The 18,490-nt window shown below is 43.2% G+C and overlaps 1 protein-coding gene and 1 long non-coding RNA gene across 2 annotated transcripts in view; one reads left to right on the top strand and one right to left on the bottom strand.

Annotated features, from left to right (window-relative positions):
• Positions 1-2,623: 2,623 nt before the first annotated feature.
• USP18 (ubiquitin specific peptidase 18) lies at positions 2,624-16,492 on the bottom strand. Its single transcript, XM_035128334.3, has 11 exons — positions 16,360-16,492; positions 15,007-15,177; positions 13,940-14,036; positions 12,502-12,647; positions 12,107-12,186; positions 11,021-11,167; positions 9,769-9,864; positions 8,662-8,829; positions 7,169-7,300; positions 4,296-4,345; positions 2,624-3,958 (listed from the first exon to the last, which is right to left on the bottom strand). Exons 2-11 carry the CDS (start codon positions 15,167-15,169, stop codon positions 3,904-3,906), a joined length of 1,134 nt encoding a protein of 377 aa, XP_034984225.3. The 5' UTR covers positions 15,170-15,177; positions 16,360-16,492; the 3' UTR covers positions 2,624-3,903.
• A 14-nt stretch (positions 16,493-16,506) lies between these two features.
• LOC148684647 (uncharacterized) overlaps positions 16,507-18,490 on the top strand; it is a 31,899-nt gene continuing 29,915 nt past the window's right edge. Inside the window, exon 1 of the long non-coding RNA XR_015951765.1 lies at positions 16,507-16,637. This is a non-coding gene — a long non-coding RNA (uncharacterized LOC148684647). The remainder of the gene's footprint in view (positions 16,638-18,490) is intronic.

Raw genomic sequence — 18,490 nt, 5'->3', positions numbered from 1 at the left:
GGAAGCCATGAGAGTTAATCAGCTACAAAAACAAAACAGTGTATTTTGTTCCACAATGTTGTGTCAAACAATTGCTACCACACTCTTTCCAGTGCATTTTCCTATCAAGCTTTCATTGTTGCAAAAATCGTGTTAGGGATGGGAGGCAGGATTGTTGTGCAAGAACAGCGGTCAGCAAACTGTTTCAGCAGGGGGCCAGTCCACTGTCCCTCAGACCTTGTGGGGGGCCGGACTATATTTTTGGGGGGGAAATGAACAAATTTCTATCCCCCTCAAATAACCCAGAGATGCATTTTAAATAAAAGGACACATTCTACTCATGTAAAAACACCAAGCAGGCCCCAGAAATAACCCAGAGATACATTTTAGATAAAAGGACACATTCTACTCATATAAAAACATGCTGATTCCTGGACCGTCCGCGGGCCAGATTTAGGCGGCGATTGGGCCACATCCAAGCCCCCGGGCCTTAGTTTGGGTACCCCTGTTCAAGAACACCGAGTCAACTTTACTTGTTTATCCAGTATTTGTTGGTATGTGATTGAATCCCATCTTGAAGCTGACAGCAGCCTGGAAGCATCCTTCTCAGGAAGGGGTGGGCAGGGGTGGCCATTGCTAGCTGTTCAAAGAGCAAAGAGCACAGGGTTCCTATCACCCACCTGCTTTACCTGAATCGACATCCAACTAGGTTTTTCTGGTCTCTCTGTTCACAACAACAGATATGATACATACGCATTTCATTCTCTGGAAATCTATAACAAAATTATAAATGTCCTTGCTGAACTCATGTGTTTACCGTCTCCCACAGCCATGGGTTTTGTGGAATCTGAACCCTTTGGAAAAGCCCATTTACTCTGCATATAGGATGCTCCTACTGCTGGTTTGGGAAGTGTTGTACGCACGGAGTTAGCCACATTCCTTATCTAGCCCGTCATTTCTGCTATCCAAAATAAGACAACTGCTGTGTACACACCATACATTCAAAGCACATGACTTCTCCCAAAGAATTCTGGAAACTGGAGTTTGCCCATCACAAAGCTACCATTCCCAGCATCTTTAACAAATCTCAGTTCCCAGGATGCTTTGGGGAAAAGATTTGGGCTTTAGATTATGCAACCAAAGGAGGGCCTAGTTGTGCTTTAAGCCAGAGCCAGTTTGGCATTTTGATACTACGGTCCTAGCCTTGCTTACCTCATACGCTCCAACATTTCTCTGATGAAAATAGGGACGCCCTGTTTAATAATTATTATTATTATTATTATTTATACCCCACTCATCTGACTGGGTTGTCCCAACCATTCTGAGCAGTTTCCAACATATATAAAAACATAAAACAGATCCTCCACATATTTTGCTATTTTGTTTCTGAGTATATTTGTAAAGAGATTTAAAGGTATGTGCCATTATTCAGAATTTTAGAATCATAGAGTTGGAAGAGACCACAAAGGCCATCCAGTCCAACCCCCTGCCAAGCAGGAAACACCATCAAAGCATTCTTGACATATGCCTGTCAAGCCTCTGCTTAAAGACCTCCAAAGAAGTAGACTCCACCACACTCCTTGGTAGCAAATTCCATTTTTTTGTGTTTGTTTTTTGCCCAGAAACAAACTGACAACCAATAGATCTCATACAAAAAACAAATAAAAATCTTATGCTCCCTTCAGCTAATGCATAATTTCCGCTTGTGGGAAATTAAACTAGCTGCCCTATGCATTGTTTCACAACTGCCCACAAAAGCCAGTTATAGTACCATTGAGAGAATTCCAGGATGTGCCCCGCGGTATTTAGAAGCCTCTAGGAAGGAGAGCAGCTGTAGTGGGCTAGCAACCCATATGTAGAGAGATCGTCTCATTTGATTTTCTCTGCATGTGCATAAACTGGGAATGCAGGATCCATTTTCAGCCTGAGTGGGCATTCAGTGGCAAACTTGGGGTGGTTACTATGTACTGTGTGAAATGGTCTTATGAGGCAATGGCTGGTAACTCATCAATATTGCACCTGCAATATCCCTGATGGTTGAGACTCTTTGGTTTTGTTTCAGATTTCCTGAGCACCCAAACTATCAGCCACCAGATGATGAATGACAACTCATACCCACCACCACCACCACCTCCTATTTCTCTCCCATTCTAAGGAACCTGTCACGGCTAAAAATTGGCTGCTGTTCCTTTAATGCTAAAAGAACTAAGTCAGCATGAGTCAGCAGCCTACAATGACTCATGCAACCTCTCACCTAATTGTACCTGTATATATAGAGTGGTCAATGTTAGTTTGGTGGGTTGGTTGGTAGCTGGTGTCGATTGATGTTGGTCGTGGTTGGAGGAATTTTTATAATAAAAGCAGCATTCTGCAAAGTTTGTTTTTTCTCAAGGACTCTTTGTGCTGACTAGGGTCCGAGGACCAGGCAAAGCAGGCAAAGGAGGTCAAAACCTTTGCTATAATTTTTCAAAACATTGACAGAAACACCATAGTTCCACAGCGTTCACAGTATCAAAAATACATTTCAGCACAAATGAGAGCTACTCTAGCTGAGCTGTGTGAATGATTCTTTGATTTCATCTGCAGAAGTGGGGGGAGGAATAAATAGGATTTTTGTTGTCGGTGTTGTTTTCATAGGCACCTATTTAGCACTGCACACATGTTTGTTTAATAAATATTCCCAGTGAGCATAAATATAATACAGGGAGCATAAATATAAAATAGTTTAACCGATAGCCTGGAAAAAATAGTATTAGGCTGGAGTTGTTATTGCAGCCCATTGCTATTTTTATTTAGGCTACCTTACAGGGCAAGGCAAAACACAGAAAAAGTCAATAAATAAAAGCAAATATTCCTGTGGCGTAGCAAGAAATGCACATTTTCCCAAGTTGACAATTTAATTTAAAGGAAAATGAGGTAATCTGTCAACAGCACGGCTGCTTTATTTTCATGCAAGCAGCTTATATAAAATATGTACTAAATAACCATGTCAATTGACTTATAGAATAAGGCATGAGATGCTAACTGAGATTCTATGCTACTCCTATCTATACTAGGAAAATAAGGATTATCCAAACAGATGTTTCTGTGCTAGATAGAACTACATTGTGTGGTCTCATGCTATATTGCTTGTTTTGAAGTCACTGAAATCAAATGTGCTTAAGAGTGCCTGAACACAAATGCTTAAGTCATTTTATAAAATGAGTTTCACCATCTACTAGTGACACTCATACCCAGAAACATCTAACACAGAGATGGCCGCAATAAAATTGCACCACCTACCATAAGTAAATGCTTCCATGTTAGTGTCAAAGGAGACTGAATAATGCAGCTGGTTTTGCAGATCGCAACCTCTGTGCTTCTTGGGTCCAGACGCCCATTGCATGTGATATGCAAGGATCTGCCATCCTTTCTACCCTCCTGTGGGTTCTGCTTTATAAAGGGACAGCTAAGAAGCGTCACAGCTGAGGTAGAACAGAGAGGTTGGGATGGGGAGATGAAGGGTAATTCTATGCTGCGTATAACCTGCCTCAAGTGTGCAGAAAATCCTGGGAACTAGTTTTATGAAAAGTGTGTTGAGGTGTGTGTGGCGGTGGGGGAGTATAGGCTCTCTTAGAACAATTCTCAGTATCCTCGTGAAAATACAAGTCTCAAGTCACTTAAAACACTGGCCGTGTCTCCTGTACTAGCCGGCTGCAGAGAGTCTGAAAGTGAGGCACTGTGTAACTTCTAAAGACAGACTGCAGATGAAAGTGTGTGTTCCTGAGCTTTCTTTCCAAAAGGTCTCCCTTCCTGGTGCCTTGAGTTGTTCACGTATTGCTTATACTCTCCTGCACAAATCCGATGGACAGTCAGTCATCTGGTATTTGGAGAATCTGGACACATAAATTGCAACCTCCCTCTGGTTCCCCTGAGTCAATCAGATCAGAGCTTCCCACAATTCCTTTTCAGGTAAACCAGGAGATAGGCTGTTTCACCCCTACAGGAAGGAGAAAATAAGCAAGTCAAAACCCAACAGCACAGTGGTCAACCTGTAGCTAGTCCTCAAATCTCTATCCAACAGAGTGCATAGGATTAAGAAGATGCCCTACTATAGTTAGTTGGACCATTGATCCGATTTCTCCCCAACAATAAATGCCTAGGGTGGAAACAGCTCATCTTGAAACCAGCTCATTCCAAAACAAAATGCAATGGTTTTTATTTTGTTTTCCACACAGCCAGCCACACTCATTTCACTGCATCCTCCAGCACGCAAACAAACACACAGCCCAGTTCTTCCAGTAGGATTAAGAGAAAAAACAGTCGACCCTCCTTACCAGCGGAGATATGCTTTTCCATAGGTACATTTGACATCATCCCAGGATACCTGCAGAATACAGAGTACAAGGAGCAAGCACATGAGACAGATTCAAAACCCCAGGCACATCCATTGCGAAAGCACATAAAATGTAGACCTAATACTAAAACTTTTTTCTCATAATGAAGAGAATTATTATAAGGTTACACAGCTGATAGATGACTGTGTGTGCATTTTTAATTGAAAAAATATTGGGTTAACCTTTTAGGCAGATGTGTAATTCACTTTTAAAGTAAAGATCTTTTCACAGACCACTATGCAGAGGTTTACACACATCTTGTTCTGAATATTACCCAATTTTCAATTTCAATTTCAACACCTTTATTGGCATATATATAAAATATAAAAACAAAGACAAAACATACAACACATATAGGTCATTGGTATAAATAGTGACTCTACATCATACGGAAATAATGGAGAGCAGGAGGAGGGAAAGGCACACAAGGGATCCTCAGCTAGATGTATTGATTTTAATTACATAAATTCTGGACAAGTAGTGGGCCATAATTCTGGTAATTTCGGGGAAGTCATCCCTCAACAAGAGCTGGACCACTGTTTCCTTGTTGGGGAGGGTTCCAGGTCTCGTAAAGGATAGAGGGGGGCCAAAATCGAAAAAATTGGAAAGGGGACAGTCCAGAATTATGTGGGCCATAGAGTCTACCTCTTTCTGGCCACAAAGGCATAATCTATTCCAGTAGGGGATGCCTTTTAGTCTTCCGGATAACACGGAGGATGGGAAAGCATTTAGGCGGGCCAACATAAATACTCTGCGATAAAAAGGAGATACCAGGTCATACAAATAATTAGGTATCAATCCTTGGTGCGGTGGCAGCCCCAGGAAGGCAGGCGAGCATACTAGAGGTTGGGCAGGATGAAGTTTCTGGAATTCGATATCAAGCAGTCTCTGCTTAATAAGAGTAAAGATATATGAGTCCTCATATGTCAGGAGGGAGTCCACTGGAAGGCCTAGTTGCCTCAGTTTGTTGGAAATATTAGAAAACCATATAAAGCTTTGGCTGTCTTTCAGAAGATAAGATATCAGGCTATCTGGATCGGTGTTAAAATGAATTTTTAGCCAATATTTAAGAGTAATAATCCAACCTCTTGTCTCAAGAAGGTGTTGGCCCAATTCTGCACAGATAGCCAGGTATGGCACACATTTTGGTAATCCAAGAATTTGCCGAAAGAAGGATGATTGGACTCCTTCTACTTTGTTGTTAAAGCTGGATATCCATAAGGGGATCCCGTATAGAAGCTGGGAGGCAGATTTTGCCTTATAGGCACTAATTGCTGCAGGTACAAATTGATTCCCACCAAGAAAGTGAAAACGCTTGATTTGTGCAACCGAGCATCTTGCTAAATTAATTGTTCTATTGCGATGAGTCGCCCATTTTAAGTTATAGTGAAAGGTGACACCCAAGTATTTATAGCATTTAACTTGCTCCATTTTTTGGGTTCCAATCGACCAGTTGAGTGGACACCAACTTTTAGAGAAAACAAGGATCTTTGACTTGGAGTAATTAATTGCTAGGTGATTTACTTCACAATAATTGGAGAATGCTCTTAGATATCTTTGTAGCCCAACTCTGGAATAGGAGAGGAGAGCAGTATCATCTGCGTACAAGAGGGTAGGGATTGCTTTGGTATCTAGTCTGGGAGGATGGCCATTTACAGCAGATAAATGTAGTTTCATATCATTTAAGAATAGGTTGAACAAGTGTGGGGCAAGTATACAACCTTGTTTAACCCCTTTAGTGATTGTGAAGCTGGTAGATAAATGACCATCAAGGGAAAACTTCACCTGACCTTTAGTGTTAGTATGTAGTTTTTTAATTAGACAGAGTAAGCGGGTTTCCATCCCAGTAGTTTTCAATTTATCCCATAATAGTCCTCTAGGTATTGAATCGAAAGCGCACTTTAAATCGATGAAGGCCACATACAGCTTCCCCCTATCCGATTTCGTGTATTTTTCAGCTAGGGATGCCAATAGTAGACAGTGGTCTATTGTTGATTTGTGTTTTGTAAAGCCAATCTGTTCAGGACCAATAATCCTTTTCTTTTTCATCCAATCTAATAAGTATCTCTCTAGATGTTTTGAGTAGAGTTTACATATGGTAGATAATAAACTAATAGGTCGATAATTACATGGCTGCTCAGAGTCACCTTTTTTATGTATTGGAAATATTATGGAGGTCAGCCAAGAGTTCGGGACTATTCCTGTTTTATCAATAAGCGTGAACAGATTAGCAAGTAATATTACCCAAAGATGTTGGGTGGCCATCTGTCATGGATGCTTTAGCTGAGATTCCTGTATTGCTGGGGGTTGGACTAGATGACCCTTGGGATCCTTTCCAACTCCACAAATCTATGATTCTATGTAACTTTCGCTGCTACTGGACTTGGTGATCTTTTAATTAGGGCTGCTTCAGACTCAAGCCAAAATTCACCCATGGTAATCTATAAAATTGCCCAAGACTCCAGTCCCATAACTCAATGGGACCTTCTTCTGAGTAGACATGTATAGGACTGCACTGTTATTCACAACTGGCCCTAGCTGGATCAGGAACCACTAGCATAAATCAGAGGTGCATCCACACAGCCTATCTGTAGCGCTACATGGCTTTGAATGGGAAGTGCATTCTGACATCCCTTCAAATGCTCATTCCTTGTTTGTGCACAATTAGGTCTAGATTTGGACCATCGCCCAGCATGGCTTGCAACCTTTTTCAATGCGCTGACACACATTGTGGTTGGATCTTAGACCCTGATTTTGCCAGGAGCGGTGGAAGGGAAGCAGGCACAATGCCACATATAGGCTGCCTTCCTCACCTGACAAACGCTCGAGTCGTTGAAGCAATACCACCTGCTTTCCGTGAGGCTCCAAATGTATGCAGAGTAATGACCAAAGTTAGCCGATCCCGAGTGTGCAACAACCGCAAACAGATCATACAAGCCACCATCCTGGAAAGAGTCACAGAGAGATATTTTCAATGGAAGACAGGAGAGACACAAAACAGGGAATTACTATCACTGGACAGGACCACATCATATGCCTCATATGTCCAGCATTACATCTCCAGTATCTTTCTGTATTAGACAGTGCCTTTCTTATATAGAGATCCAGTGTAGTGCCATGGTTAGAGTGTTGGACTAGGACCTGGAGACCAGGGCTCAAGACCCTACTCAGACATGAAGCTCATTGGGTGACCTTGGACTGGTCACTGTCTCTTAGCCTACCCTACCTCGTGGATTGTTTTGAGCAGGCTTCCTCAACCTCGGCCCTCCAGATGTTTTTGGCCTACAACTCCCATGATCCCTAGCTAACAGGACCAGTGGTCGGGGAAGATGGGAATCGTAGTCCAAAACATCTGGAGGGTCGAAGTTTGGGGGTGCCTGGTTTTGAGGATAAAGTCATAGAGTCATAGAATTGTAAAATGGGGAGGGGGAAACCATGAATGACACATTGAGCTCCTTGGAAGAAATGTAAATCAAATAAATATTTTGGGGTCCAATATACCCAAAACAACATTTTCGGCAGGCTTAATCTCCATTTCAAATATAAAGAAATGTTTTCCGTTTTCCATTGTTTAAGTTGCATAGCACTTGATTCCCTATTCCCGGTGCTTTTTTAAAATATGGTACTCACCATGAAGTTGTTACAGTAAGCGCCACACTTTTAACATTTTGGGGGAGGTGCCAGTACTGCAGAGCCTTGAGTACCCCCAGAAAAAGCACTACCTATTCCCCCCCTTTTTTAGAGAATAGACCATCGTGCTTCTCTGACTCCCTACTGACCAAAGTGCTTCATCCTTATGTCTTCCTTGAACATACCTCTTAAAGAGGGGAATTTCCGCTGTGGGGTGGGGGGGATAGGAGACAACAGTGTCTTCCTCAAATACTGTTGCAGAACAAACAGTATAGCAACCTTGAAGTTGAAATGATATCCCTTTCTGGGACCTGTTAATTCCTGCTTCACAATATTGAGGGCATCTAGAACAGCGTCCACAGAAAACAAGGGTGGGCAAAATGCAAATTTCCACTCTTGAGACTAACATTGCTCTGCAGTTCTTGAATAAGTTATCCCAGAATGTGGTGGAAGCACTTGGTTGACCCTCCTGCTTTAGCCCATAGGTTGGGAACCTGTGGTCCTCCAGATATTGCTGAACTATAAGCCCCCTCATCCCAGGCCATTGACCATGCTTCCTGATGGGAATTGCAGTTCATCAATGTTAGAAGAGCCAGAAGTTCTCCACATCTGCTTTGGGCCATTTCATTATGCCTTCAAAGTCCAAAGTGAATGATGATGCAGGTAAGTGTCCCACCTCCTGTACATCCCTGTCGTACTGTTCTGGCGTCAGGATCTCACTGAAATTTAGGCTCTGTGGGAAGGCTAAGGGATGGCTGATCTTCCGGGTCTGGCTGCCTTCTTTGCAGCAGAAACGCTTTAGGTGCAGCATCAATGTCTGTGGCAGACGTGTAACTCTCATGCCCTGCAAAACCGATGCACACCAACAATGAAAGACAAAGACTGGAAAACAAAGGTCACCATAAAAATAGTTGCAAAGCAGGAACAGAGGGACTACTGATACAGGGAGATCACACCCTTTTCACCCTTCTGAAAATCTAGATCCAAATGCTGCGTTTAGCAAATTGCAACTAGTCACCTCAACCACTTCATACAGGGTGGGAACCGCCTTGTGAATTTTTCAACATTAAGGAATTGGGGTGTAAATACCTTAGAAACACATGAAGCTGCCTTACCAGGCTATTGCTCCATCTAGCTCCATCATGGGGGTCTGCCTTTTGGCCATTATTGGCAGGGCACTCTTTTCTTTTTTATATATAAATCTTTATTTGCATACTTGAAAAGTTACAAAACAAATCCAGAAATAATACAAAAGGAAGAAATGCAAAGGGAAGCTAAAAATACAAAATTACAAAGAAAATAAAATACAAAGAAAGAATAAGGTACAAATATACCAAAAATACAAAAAGAAAAAGAACACAAAAAGAAAAAGTAAAAAAAATGACTTCCTGTTTTTTGAACATCGCTTTTTAAAAATTTTTTATCTTATCCTGCTTTATCTTATCTTGATTACTTTAATATAGCTTTCTAACATTAGAAACATTACTGGCACATTACTGGCAGGGCACTTTCTTTGAATACAGAAGGTTCCAGATTCAATCTTGTTCCATCTAGCCAAGTCTCATCTACCCTGATGGGCAGCAGCTCTCCAGAATTTCAGCCCTACCTAGAGATGCCAGAAATTGAATCTGGAACCTTCTGTATTCAAAGAAAATGCCCTGCCAATAATGGCCAAAAGGCAGAGCCCATGATTCTTCTATGAACAAATTATCCTCATCCATCATGGAAACAACATGAAGCTCCAAGGATTGAATTGCCAATTAACGTTCAAAGGCAACATTACCCTTAGATGAGGCGTTTTCAAGCCACACTGTTCGCAGTGGCATGCATTTTCATCCACCAGCTGTTCCGGTGCAAAGAAACAACGCAATGAATCTGCCTAGAAGGATTGAAAAGAGCAGAGATTAGTCCCTCATGTCCAGAGGAATTCCTGCTGGCTGGAACTGATGCGAGTGAGAATCCAGAAGAATCTGGAGGGCTACAAGTTGCCTTTATCTGACAGCCCCCCTGCTCCTGGTGTCATAACAAGGTGTCTCTACCAAATCCCTACCTTCCGTCACCATTGCACGCTGTGTGTATTTCTGGAAAATACACAGGTCTTCAACCCAGTAGGAGCCATAGGTTTTTTATAAAGTTGTTACACTTGCATCCAAGGAGTCTGGAGAAGCATCCATGGGGTTTTCTGCTAATCCTTCCATTTAGGCTTTGGCCTGATTTCAGATATGGATTACTGTGTCTCAGAGTCTACCTTCAGACAAGGTAAGTACCCACCATAACCCATATGCCAGGCCATATTTGCAAAGTTCTGTCTGCCCTGAGATCTTCAGGTGAAGAGTGGTATGTAAATTTAATATTATATCACCATCACCATTGCCTCTTACTTTGCCCTGTTGGCTACTGCTTTGGCCCACCTGTCCACCTGCACACACCTGACACAGCTGAGCATCACTTTGAAGCCATGACCGCAGTAATGGCAGTGTGATGCCTGACAGAGAGATTGTATGGGCAATGGCCTCCATTTCCCGCAGAGTCCCTTTCACATACTGAAATAGAGAGACACTGACAGCCCCAGAAGTTGTTTCCCCCCCCCCAAAGGTTGGACATGTTGAAGAACTAGAAGCACTTTTCTAGGAGTTTGGGGATCAGCCCCTCCACTCTCAGCCTCTCGCTCTCTCCACCCCTCTACAGAAAAGCTCTGCTCCCCAGGCACAGCAAGCAAGGTGGTGCAGTTGGTTGCGGAGCCCTAGAAAATTATCTGAAACCATTTATCAACGAGTTTTGAGTACAGCAAGAGTCTTCCCCTTCCTCCCCAACCAATCTTTCTGGAGTTTTGTTTGTTTGTTTGGCCTCCCTCTGCCCCAAATTCCATTTCTGGGGCCCTTCCCCAGCAGAAACACTGTGTTGATACCGTATTAAGCTTTCAATATGAGCACACCCTCTACAGGACAGGAGGGAGCACTACACTGGAAACCCAGTTCTGACCCATTTGCATAAATAGGATGGATCACAGTACAGTGGAGACCCTGTTCACATACCAATGTCCTGACTGGGTGAGAATCAGAATCAAACATTGGGAGTGGAAACATCAGCAAGTTCCCATCCTTCCTCATTTCAGCTGAGCACTTTTGACACACTAGGTTCTGCTGCAGCTGGATGGTGTGCAGGAGAGCCAGGCTTTCAACCTTAAAGAGACGGAAGGAGAAAATCAGAAGCGAATAAATAATGTGCTCTGTGTAGTCAACAAGCGCTGCTCTTTGCAGGATGCCACTAACAGGCCTCAAACTGGTTCCCATTAGAGTGAAAACAAGCAGAAAGCCACCACCAAGCCCAACTATCTGCCTCACTACAGAATCCTCTATTCAGCAGATCTAACCCAGACATTTGTCTAATCTTCTTTTAAAACCATCCAAAAACGCGGCTATCCTGCTTTCTTATCTATGTTCCCTCCCCCTTAAAAAAATGGTTGGATTAGTTTTATTTTTTAATTAAATACACCATTTTTTAATGAAAAAGCCGTTTATAAAGTTAATAAACAGAATATGAGATCACAGTGTACTTTAAATGGAGAGCAGGACAGGGGGAGGTGAATCAGATTAAAGGATCCTGGAGAGAGTTGTGTACTCCGTATATTTTAAGTTTATGCTATCAAAGTCTTCATTACGTGCTTCTGGATTTTGTATTTTGTGTGTGATGGGAACTCTGCAAATTAAAAGGGCACAACGCAGAGCAATATTACAAGTTAGAATAATACAGTAGTGTGATTTCAATTGCATGCTTTCTTAAATAGTAGTCATGGTGGGGAGAGATCCAGGGGAGCTGATCCCAATCAGAAGGTCAGCAGTTTGAATCCCTACGACGGGGTGAGCTCCCGTTGTTCGGTCCCTGCTCCTGACAACCTAGCAGTTCGAAAGCATGTCAAGTGCAAGTAGATAAATAGGTACCGCTCCGGTACCGAACTCTCTGGCAGGGCTCCGAACATAAGCCTGCATCATAAGTTCTGCTTTTTCAACAAGGAACAAAAGTATTCTTGGCTGTACTTCGAGGGCCTCTGCAGGTAACTCACTGTGTCTGCATACAACACGGAAGTAACATGCTTTCCTTTGCAAAATCCGGACTCTTACCAGATCCACTTTTGTGATTTGGTCCTTAATTAGGTTCCAGAGGATCAAGAAGAGTTGAGAAGCATCATACAGAACAAGCACTAGACAAAAAGGAAGAGGTGCAAGCAAAATTTAGCACAACTGCTGGTTAATGCAGCTTGTTTGTGCCTTTCCCGAATTCATATATTTTCGCCCACTTCTTCCAGATTCCAATGCTCTACTTTTTTTTAAGCAGCCAACCTTCCATTCTTGCCCCATCAATCAACAAACACAGCCTGACTAACGTTTCTGAAGTCGTTTATCAAAACACCTCTGCATGCGTTCTATAGGGGGAGGGCAGTTATTAACTATAAGCAACCCCCACCCTCCAAATGACACCTCCCTATGGGAACATAAAGACTCCACTTGCTCCTTACATTTCACATTGTGCATTGAGAGGCAGCGGGCAAGATCCAAGGGATGCACAGATTTTCTCTTGCTCCGTTGCATCTGCTCCAGAAGCAAGAGCATTTGGTAAGGGACGCTTGCTTTCTGCTCTGCAGCTTCAAACGGCACTTTGATCCTGGCAACAGAAAGAAGGAAAGCTATCACTGCACTTTACAGTCAGAAAACACGGGGCCTCGTGCTTTAAGGCTGCAATCTTAACCATACTTCCTTGAAGAAAATCACCGTGCAACGGGATTTTTTAAAAAAACAGAACTAAGTGTAATCGCACATTTTATGACTTGCAAATGCATTCGTTAAACGGAAGTTTAAGCAGGAACCTAGCAAAGGTTTCAATTAGTAATCGCTGTTGTTAGCTACGGTTGGCTTTCCACACTCCATAAATGATGGAATTTGCATCTGCAAGATGTAGCTATGGCAACCTGCATGGATTTAAAAGCAGATAAGAAAAAAATCATGGGGGGCAAGTCAGTCAGTAACTAGTACCCATGATGGCTTGTTCTCCTTCAACTGTTAGAGGTGGTATGCCTCTGAAAGCCAGTTAAAAAGGTAAAGGGACCCCTGACCATTGGGTCCAGTCGTGACCGACTCTGGGGTTGCAGCGCTCATCTCACATTATTGGCCGAGGGAGCTGGCGTACAGCTTCCAGGTCATGTGGCCAGCAAGGCGAACCAGAGCAGCACACGGAAACGCCGTTTACCTTCCCACTGTAGTGGTACCTATTTATCTACTTGCAGTTACTGGGAATCAAAAGTGCGGAGAGGGCTGTTCCAATCAGGTTCTGCTTGCGGGATTCCCATAGGTATCCAACTGGTCACTGGGAGAACAGGAAAGCAGACTAGAAGGGTCTTATCCCGCAGGGCTCTTCTTTTGGTCTAAAGGGCCTTTACATGCTATCTAGTACCTGTGTACAAGTTGTCTGTACCTGGGTTCAGTTACTCCTAAGTAGGAGTATACACATTTTGATTTTAAAATCACTTGCTTTTTTTAAAAAAAGCACTGTGATTTGAATCCAAACCACTGCCCTTGGAGGGTTGAAAAAATGCTCCATTTTTTAAAATAAGCTAGGGTTGCCATACGTTCGGGAATTCCCAGACATTTCCCCTTGTGGGAGGCCTATGTGCATTTTTACAAGTTATAGCAATTGTCCCAAGTTTGGGGAGGTTTGGTTTTTAATCTTCAATTTATTTATTTATTTTACTTATTATTACCATCTTGTGCACACGGGCAGCTCTGGTTCCGGTGATCGCCAAAAAAGCTCAACGGCTTTTTTTGTGCAGATTTTTACTCCTTGAAATATGGCAACCCAAATTAAGCACACACACACACACACACACACACACACACACCCTGGAGAAAGAGATTTGGATCCAAAGCACTGCACCGGATGGTGGGGGAATCCTCACTCACCTCCGCAGTATCATAGTGAAGTGTCTGTTCATGAAGAAGACCTGAAGCAAGGAGTTGAGGCAGCAGCTTAGTCCAATATTGTACAGGCCAACAGCTCCTGGAAGCAAGAGACAGCACCCAGGCATGCAGCTTTGGTTAAGGGCAGGGAGAATGATGCACTTCTGACTTATGGTTGCAATTCTCTGAACACTTTCTTTGGATTAGGTTTCATGTTGGGGGGGGAGCGGACTTACCTAAGTGTAAATAGGCATAGAATCTAAGGCTATACATTAAACTTGGAGTGGGGGGATAAATTTGATGAAGTTCACCGTTAAAGGTTCACCGTTTTCAAAACAATGCACAAGCGAAAACTAGTATTGCGAGGTGAGAATATTCTCCGTAAGGCGGGTGGGCCAACAAAAGAGGTTTAAAGACTCTCTCAAAGGGAAATCTTAAAAAATGTAGTATAAACACCGACAACTGAGAAACACTGGCTAGTGAGTGCTCCAATTGGAGAACAGCCTTTACCAAAGGAGTCATGGGCTTTGAAAACACTTTGAAAACTCAGGATGAAAGGGAGAAACGTGCTAAGAGGAAGGCATGCTTGGCAAACCCTCACCGTGGTCAACTCCCTCCCAGAAACCTATGTCCCCACTGTGGAAGGATGTGTGGATCTAGAATTGGCCTCCACAGTCACTTATGGACTCACTGTTGAGAAGGCAATGTTCATGGAAGACAATCTTACTTGGCTACGAGAGATCGCCAAAGACAAGCAAGATAAATGTACAGTTGCACTCTAAGGTAATTTCTACACACACTCACATCCTGCTCTTTACCTTCCACTCGACAAGCAAGTAGTATTATCAGAGTTCAAGAACACATTTCAGCCAGGCAAAAACATTTGAGGAGGGTATGAAGCAGGGTTGGTGACGGGTATGGCCTGGGGACTGGTGCGTGGCTTGGGAGAGGGTGGGGCCTGGGGGGGTGCCAAGGGCCATACAGAGAGTCCCAAAGGGCCACGGTTGGTCCTCAGGCCTAAGGTTCCCCACCCCTACGAAATGAAAATGCAAGAAAAAAATAAAAAGTACCATTTCTTAAGTCTGCCAGGCCACATATCTCTTGGAACTTCTGGCTGCATGTCTCCAAAGCTTCCTCTGTAGAGCTCTCCTCATCTGTCTCAGCCGTCATCGTCTGATATTCCTCCAGCTTGAATGTCCTCTTTGGCTTTGGACGTCCAGCTCTCTGACCCATCAAACGTACTATAATGCAACATGAGTAGACAACATGCAAATCACTTTACCCTCAAAATAAGCACCTCATTTTATCTCATGTCTTGCTGCTGCTGCTGTTTTTTCCAGGAGGAGGAGGAGGACTTGCTGGTCACTGTGCATATCTCCTTTCTTATTTTTATTCTCTTCAATGTCATATACCTGGAGCAGTTGGCCAGGCAGGTACATTTTATTCTTTTTCACTTTAAACATATATTATCCTTTCCTACAGCAAAATGGTGTTTACTCCCATGCAAATGTGTTTAGCACCAGGGCAGCAGCAGAAAACGCCATTTTATTCCTGAAGTTCACGATGGTGCTATGATGTACGTGAGTTTAAAATGAAAACCTGCACATGCTCAGAGTATTTATTTCTTTTTTTCCCTAATCACAGGGTTGGCTGGCAAATTGGGGTTTTTTGATCTAATTTATCAGGAAGAAGATAAATGTTAATGGTGTGGTTCAGAAGTGAAGTTATAAATCCTGCGGTCTAAAGTGGTGGCATTGTAGGGGCAACATGAGTATTCAGACCAGGGTCTAAATCTTTGCTAGGGGCTTGGAAGAATTGAAGTCAGAGACATCTGCAGGCACTAGGTGAACCCTGACTTCAGCAGGACTTCAGCAAGAGATTCTCTCCGCTCCACCTGATGATGCACTTTTAAATAGGATCGACCAATTTTTATCTGCTATAGGAGCACGCCAGTTTCTGAGTTACAAAGGGAGGCAGAATATGATTCCTTATCCATGTCGCTCAGTTAACCCTGCACCCTTTATTTTTGGACTGATCCCCAATGAACCCTGTGTGGGGCTCATTTCTGAGTAAAACGCAGCACGGGAACATTTCCTATTATTTTGTTTCTCAACAAGTAGTTTTTGTCAACCTGCTAATAAGTCTGGGGATCGCTAAGAGGCATTCCGGTATAATGAAATTAAGGATTCTTCCTAGAATCACAGAATTGGCTCATCTAGTCCACCCACCCTGCATGCAACACAGAACTCGAACCCACGACCCTGAGACTAAGAGTCTCGCGCAAACAGCGCTATTTTCCCAAAGCAAGTGGAGCACCGACCCTCTCCGAAGAGCTGAAATATTTTTTAAAAAAAAATTAAAGAAAAGCAAGCAAACGGGATACAGTATACAACGTTTCGAGTCCGAGAAGAATTGGGACTTACTGCGCCTCGACCGCCAGCCGCTCGGATGTCCTGGGTGCCCCGCTTCACTTCGCTTTCCACGAGCCAAGCTTCCTTTATGAGCGCGCCGCGTCTCGGCTAGAGGGCAGAGCGGAGCAGCCGAGATGAGTTTTGATTTCCCCTTTTGAGAGAACAGCTTGGAAAGTGAAACTTAAGCGCGGCTCCGGAGCAGCTCCGCCCCCACCCGCCTCGAGCAGCCTGCTGGAAAGGGACCACGCCAGGGCCGGCCTTAGGTTTGATGAAGCCCTAAGCTACTGAAGGTAATGGGGCCCTTTATATGCCCAGCTGTCCTTTGTCAACAACAAATTGTCGCTGCTTTTTGTGTTGAATATATGCTATATGGTAATTGAGGGACCTAATAGGAGCAGAGCAGTAATATTATAAGGAGCAGGCTAGCAGGTGGGGCCCATTGCTTACATCATAGGAGCCAACACAACACCAAACACTGTTGCTGTATGTAGGTTTTATTTTATTTTTTATCTTATATTTTGGAAATGTACATCTTGTTTTTTTCCTTTAATTTTTGAGAGTGGGGCCCTAAGCTATAATTTGTTAAGCTTATGCGTAAATGCGGCACTGGACCACACATTAGTCGCGCGCCTGCATTTTCAATGCTTAAAGAGGGATGGGGGGCTACAAATTTGAGAGAAGGGATAACCCTGCAAATTTACTCCTCTTCCGCACCCCCGCCACACAATTTTCTCCATTAGGACCAGCAATAAAACTGCACGCACATTTGCAAAAGCTAAGTACCCTGTTTCTCATATTTTAAGACATACCCATAAAATAAGCCATAGCAAGATTTTAAGCATTCAAGGAATATAAGCCATACCCCGAAAATAAGACATAGTGATAGGCGCAGCAGCAATGCCGGCCGTGGCAGGAGGAGGAGGAGGAGGAAAAAAATAAGACATCCCTTGAAAATAAGCCATAGTGGGGTTTTTTGAGGAAAAAATAAATATAAGACATGTCTTATAATATGAGAAACACGGTAGGGTCTGGTACAGTGTTTTTTTAAATGCCTGCATGGAGGGGTGAGCAGATACTTGTTTTTAGTTTAATGCTAGGCCGCTGCAGACTGCCTTTTATCTAGACGCCGCCCGGCGATGATTTTTAATCATGGTGATTTCAAATAATGGTGGTGACTGGCACCTGTGTTGTTTGAGCCCGATCAGTGCTGGATTTATGTATAAGCTAAACAAGCTATAGCTTAGGGCCCCACATTCTTGGGGGCCCAAAAAAAATTATAGGAAAAAAATGGATGTACATTTCCAAAATATAAGATAAAAAACAAATAAAATAAAACCTACATACAGCAACAGTGTTTGGTGTTGTGTAGGTTCCTATGATGTAAGTAATGGGCCCCGCATGCCAGCCTGCTCCATAAAATATCACATATAAAGGGCCCCATTACCTTCAGTAGCTTAGGGCCTCATCAAACCTAAATCCAGCCCTGATCCTGATCCTATATGTGTGTTTTAAACAGAGGGAAGTGCCCACTGAATTCAGTGAGGCTGACATCCATTATACCTTACCTGGCTGTGCCATTGAAGTCAATGGGGCTTACTTCTGAATATTGGATTGAACTGTCATTCCTAAATATGACCAGTTGTGTGTATGCTTTCTAGGGAATAAGCCCTGACTGAGAATAATGTGACTTCCTCCTGAGGAAGGAGAAAAGAATGGTAAATCTCACTGGCAAAACTTGGACCTTTCCCCCCCCCCCCAAGTTATCATGCCACGCTGCATCCAAAATGGATTTCAGAAGATTCATCCTAAGCCAAGTTATGGCAACTGATTCTTTCACGAAATGTGACTTGACACTGAGAACTATTATATGATCTCTGCCCCCTAATCCACTGGCCTTCAATTGTTGGGACTTGATGATACACACCCCGCCGCTGGGTTGTGTGAGTGACAGCTGTGATCAGACCTCCCCACCGCCTTTAAGTTTCATTTCTTAGCTTCTGCGTATGTCAACAGTGGGAGCTCAGCTACTATTGTTTCCTGGTCTCAGCGAGTTTCTGTCAAACCTCAAGTCTGTTTTTCATCTAATGTGCAAAGGCTGTGGTTTAGTGGGAGACCACAGGATTTGCATGCAAAAGATCAAAGA

Source organism: Zootoca vivipara, chromosome 9 (assembly GCF_965207765.1).
Source record: "Zootoca vivipara chromosome 9, rZooViv2.hap1.1, whole genome shotgun sequence".
Taxonomy (NCBI): Eukaryota; Metazoa; Chordata; class Lepidosauria; order Squamata; family Lacertidae; genus Zootoca; species Zootoca vivipara.
The sequence above is the reverse complement of the archived record's forward strand: the minus strand, read 5'-3'. Positions and strand labels throughout refer to the sequence as shown.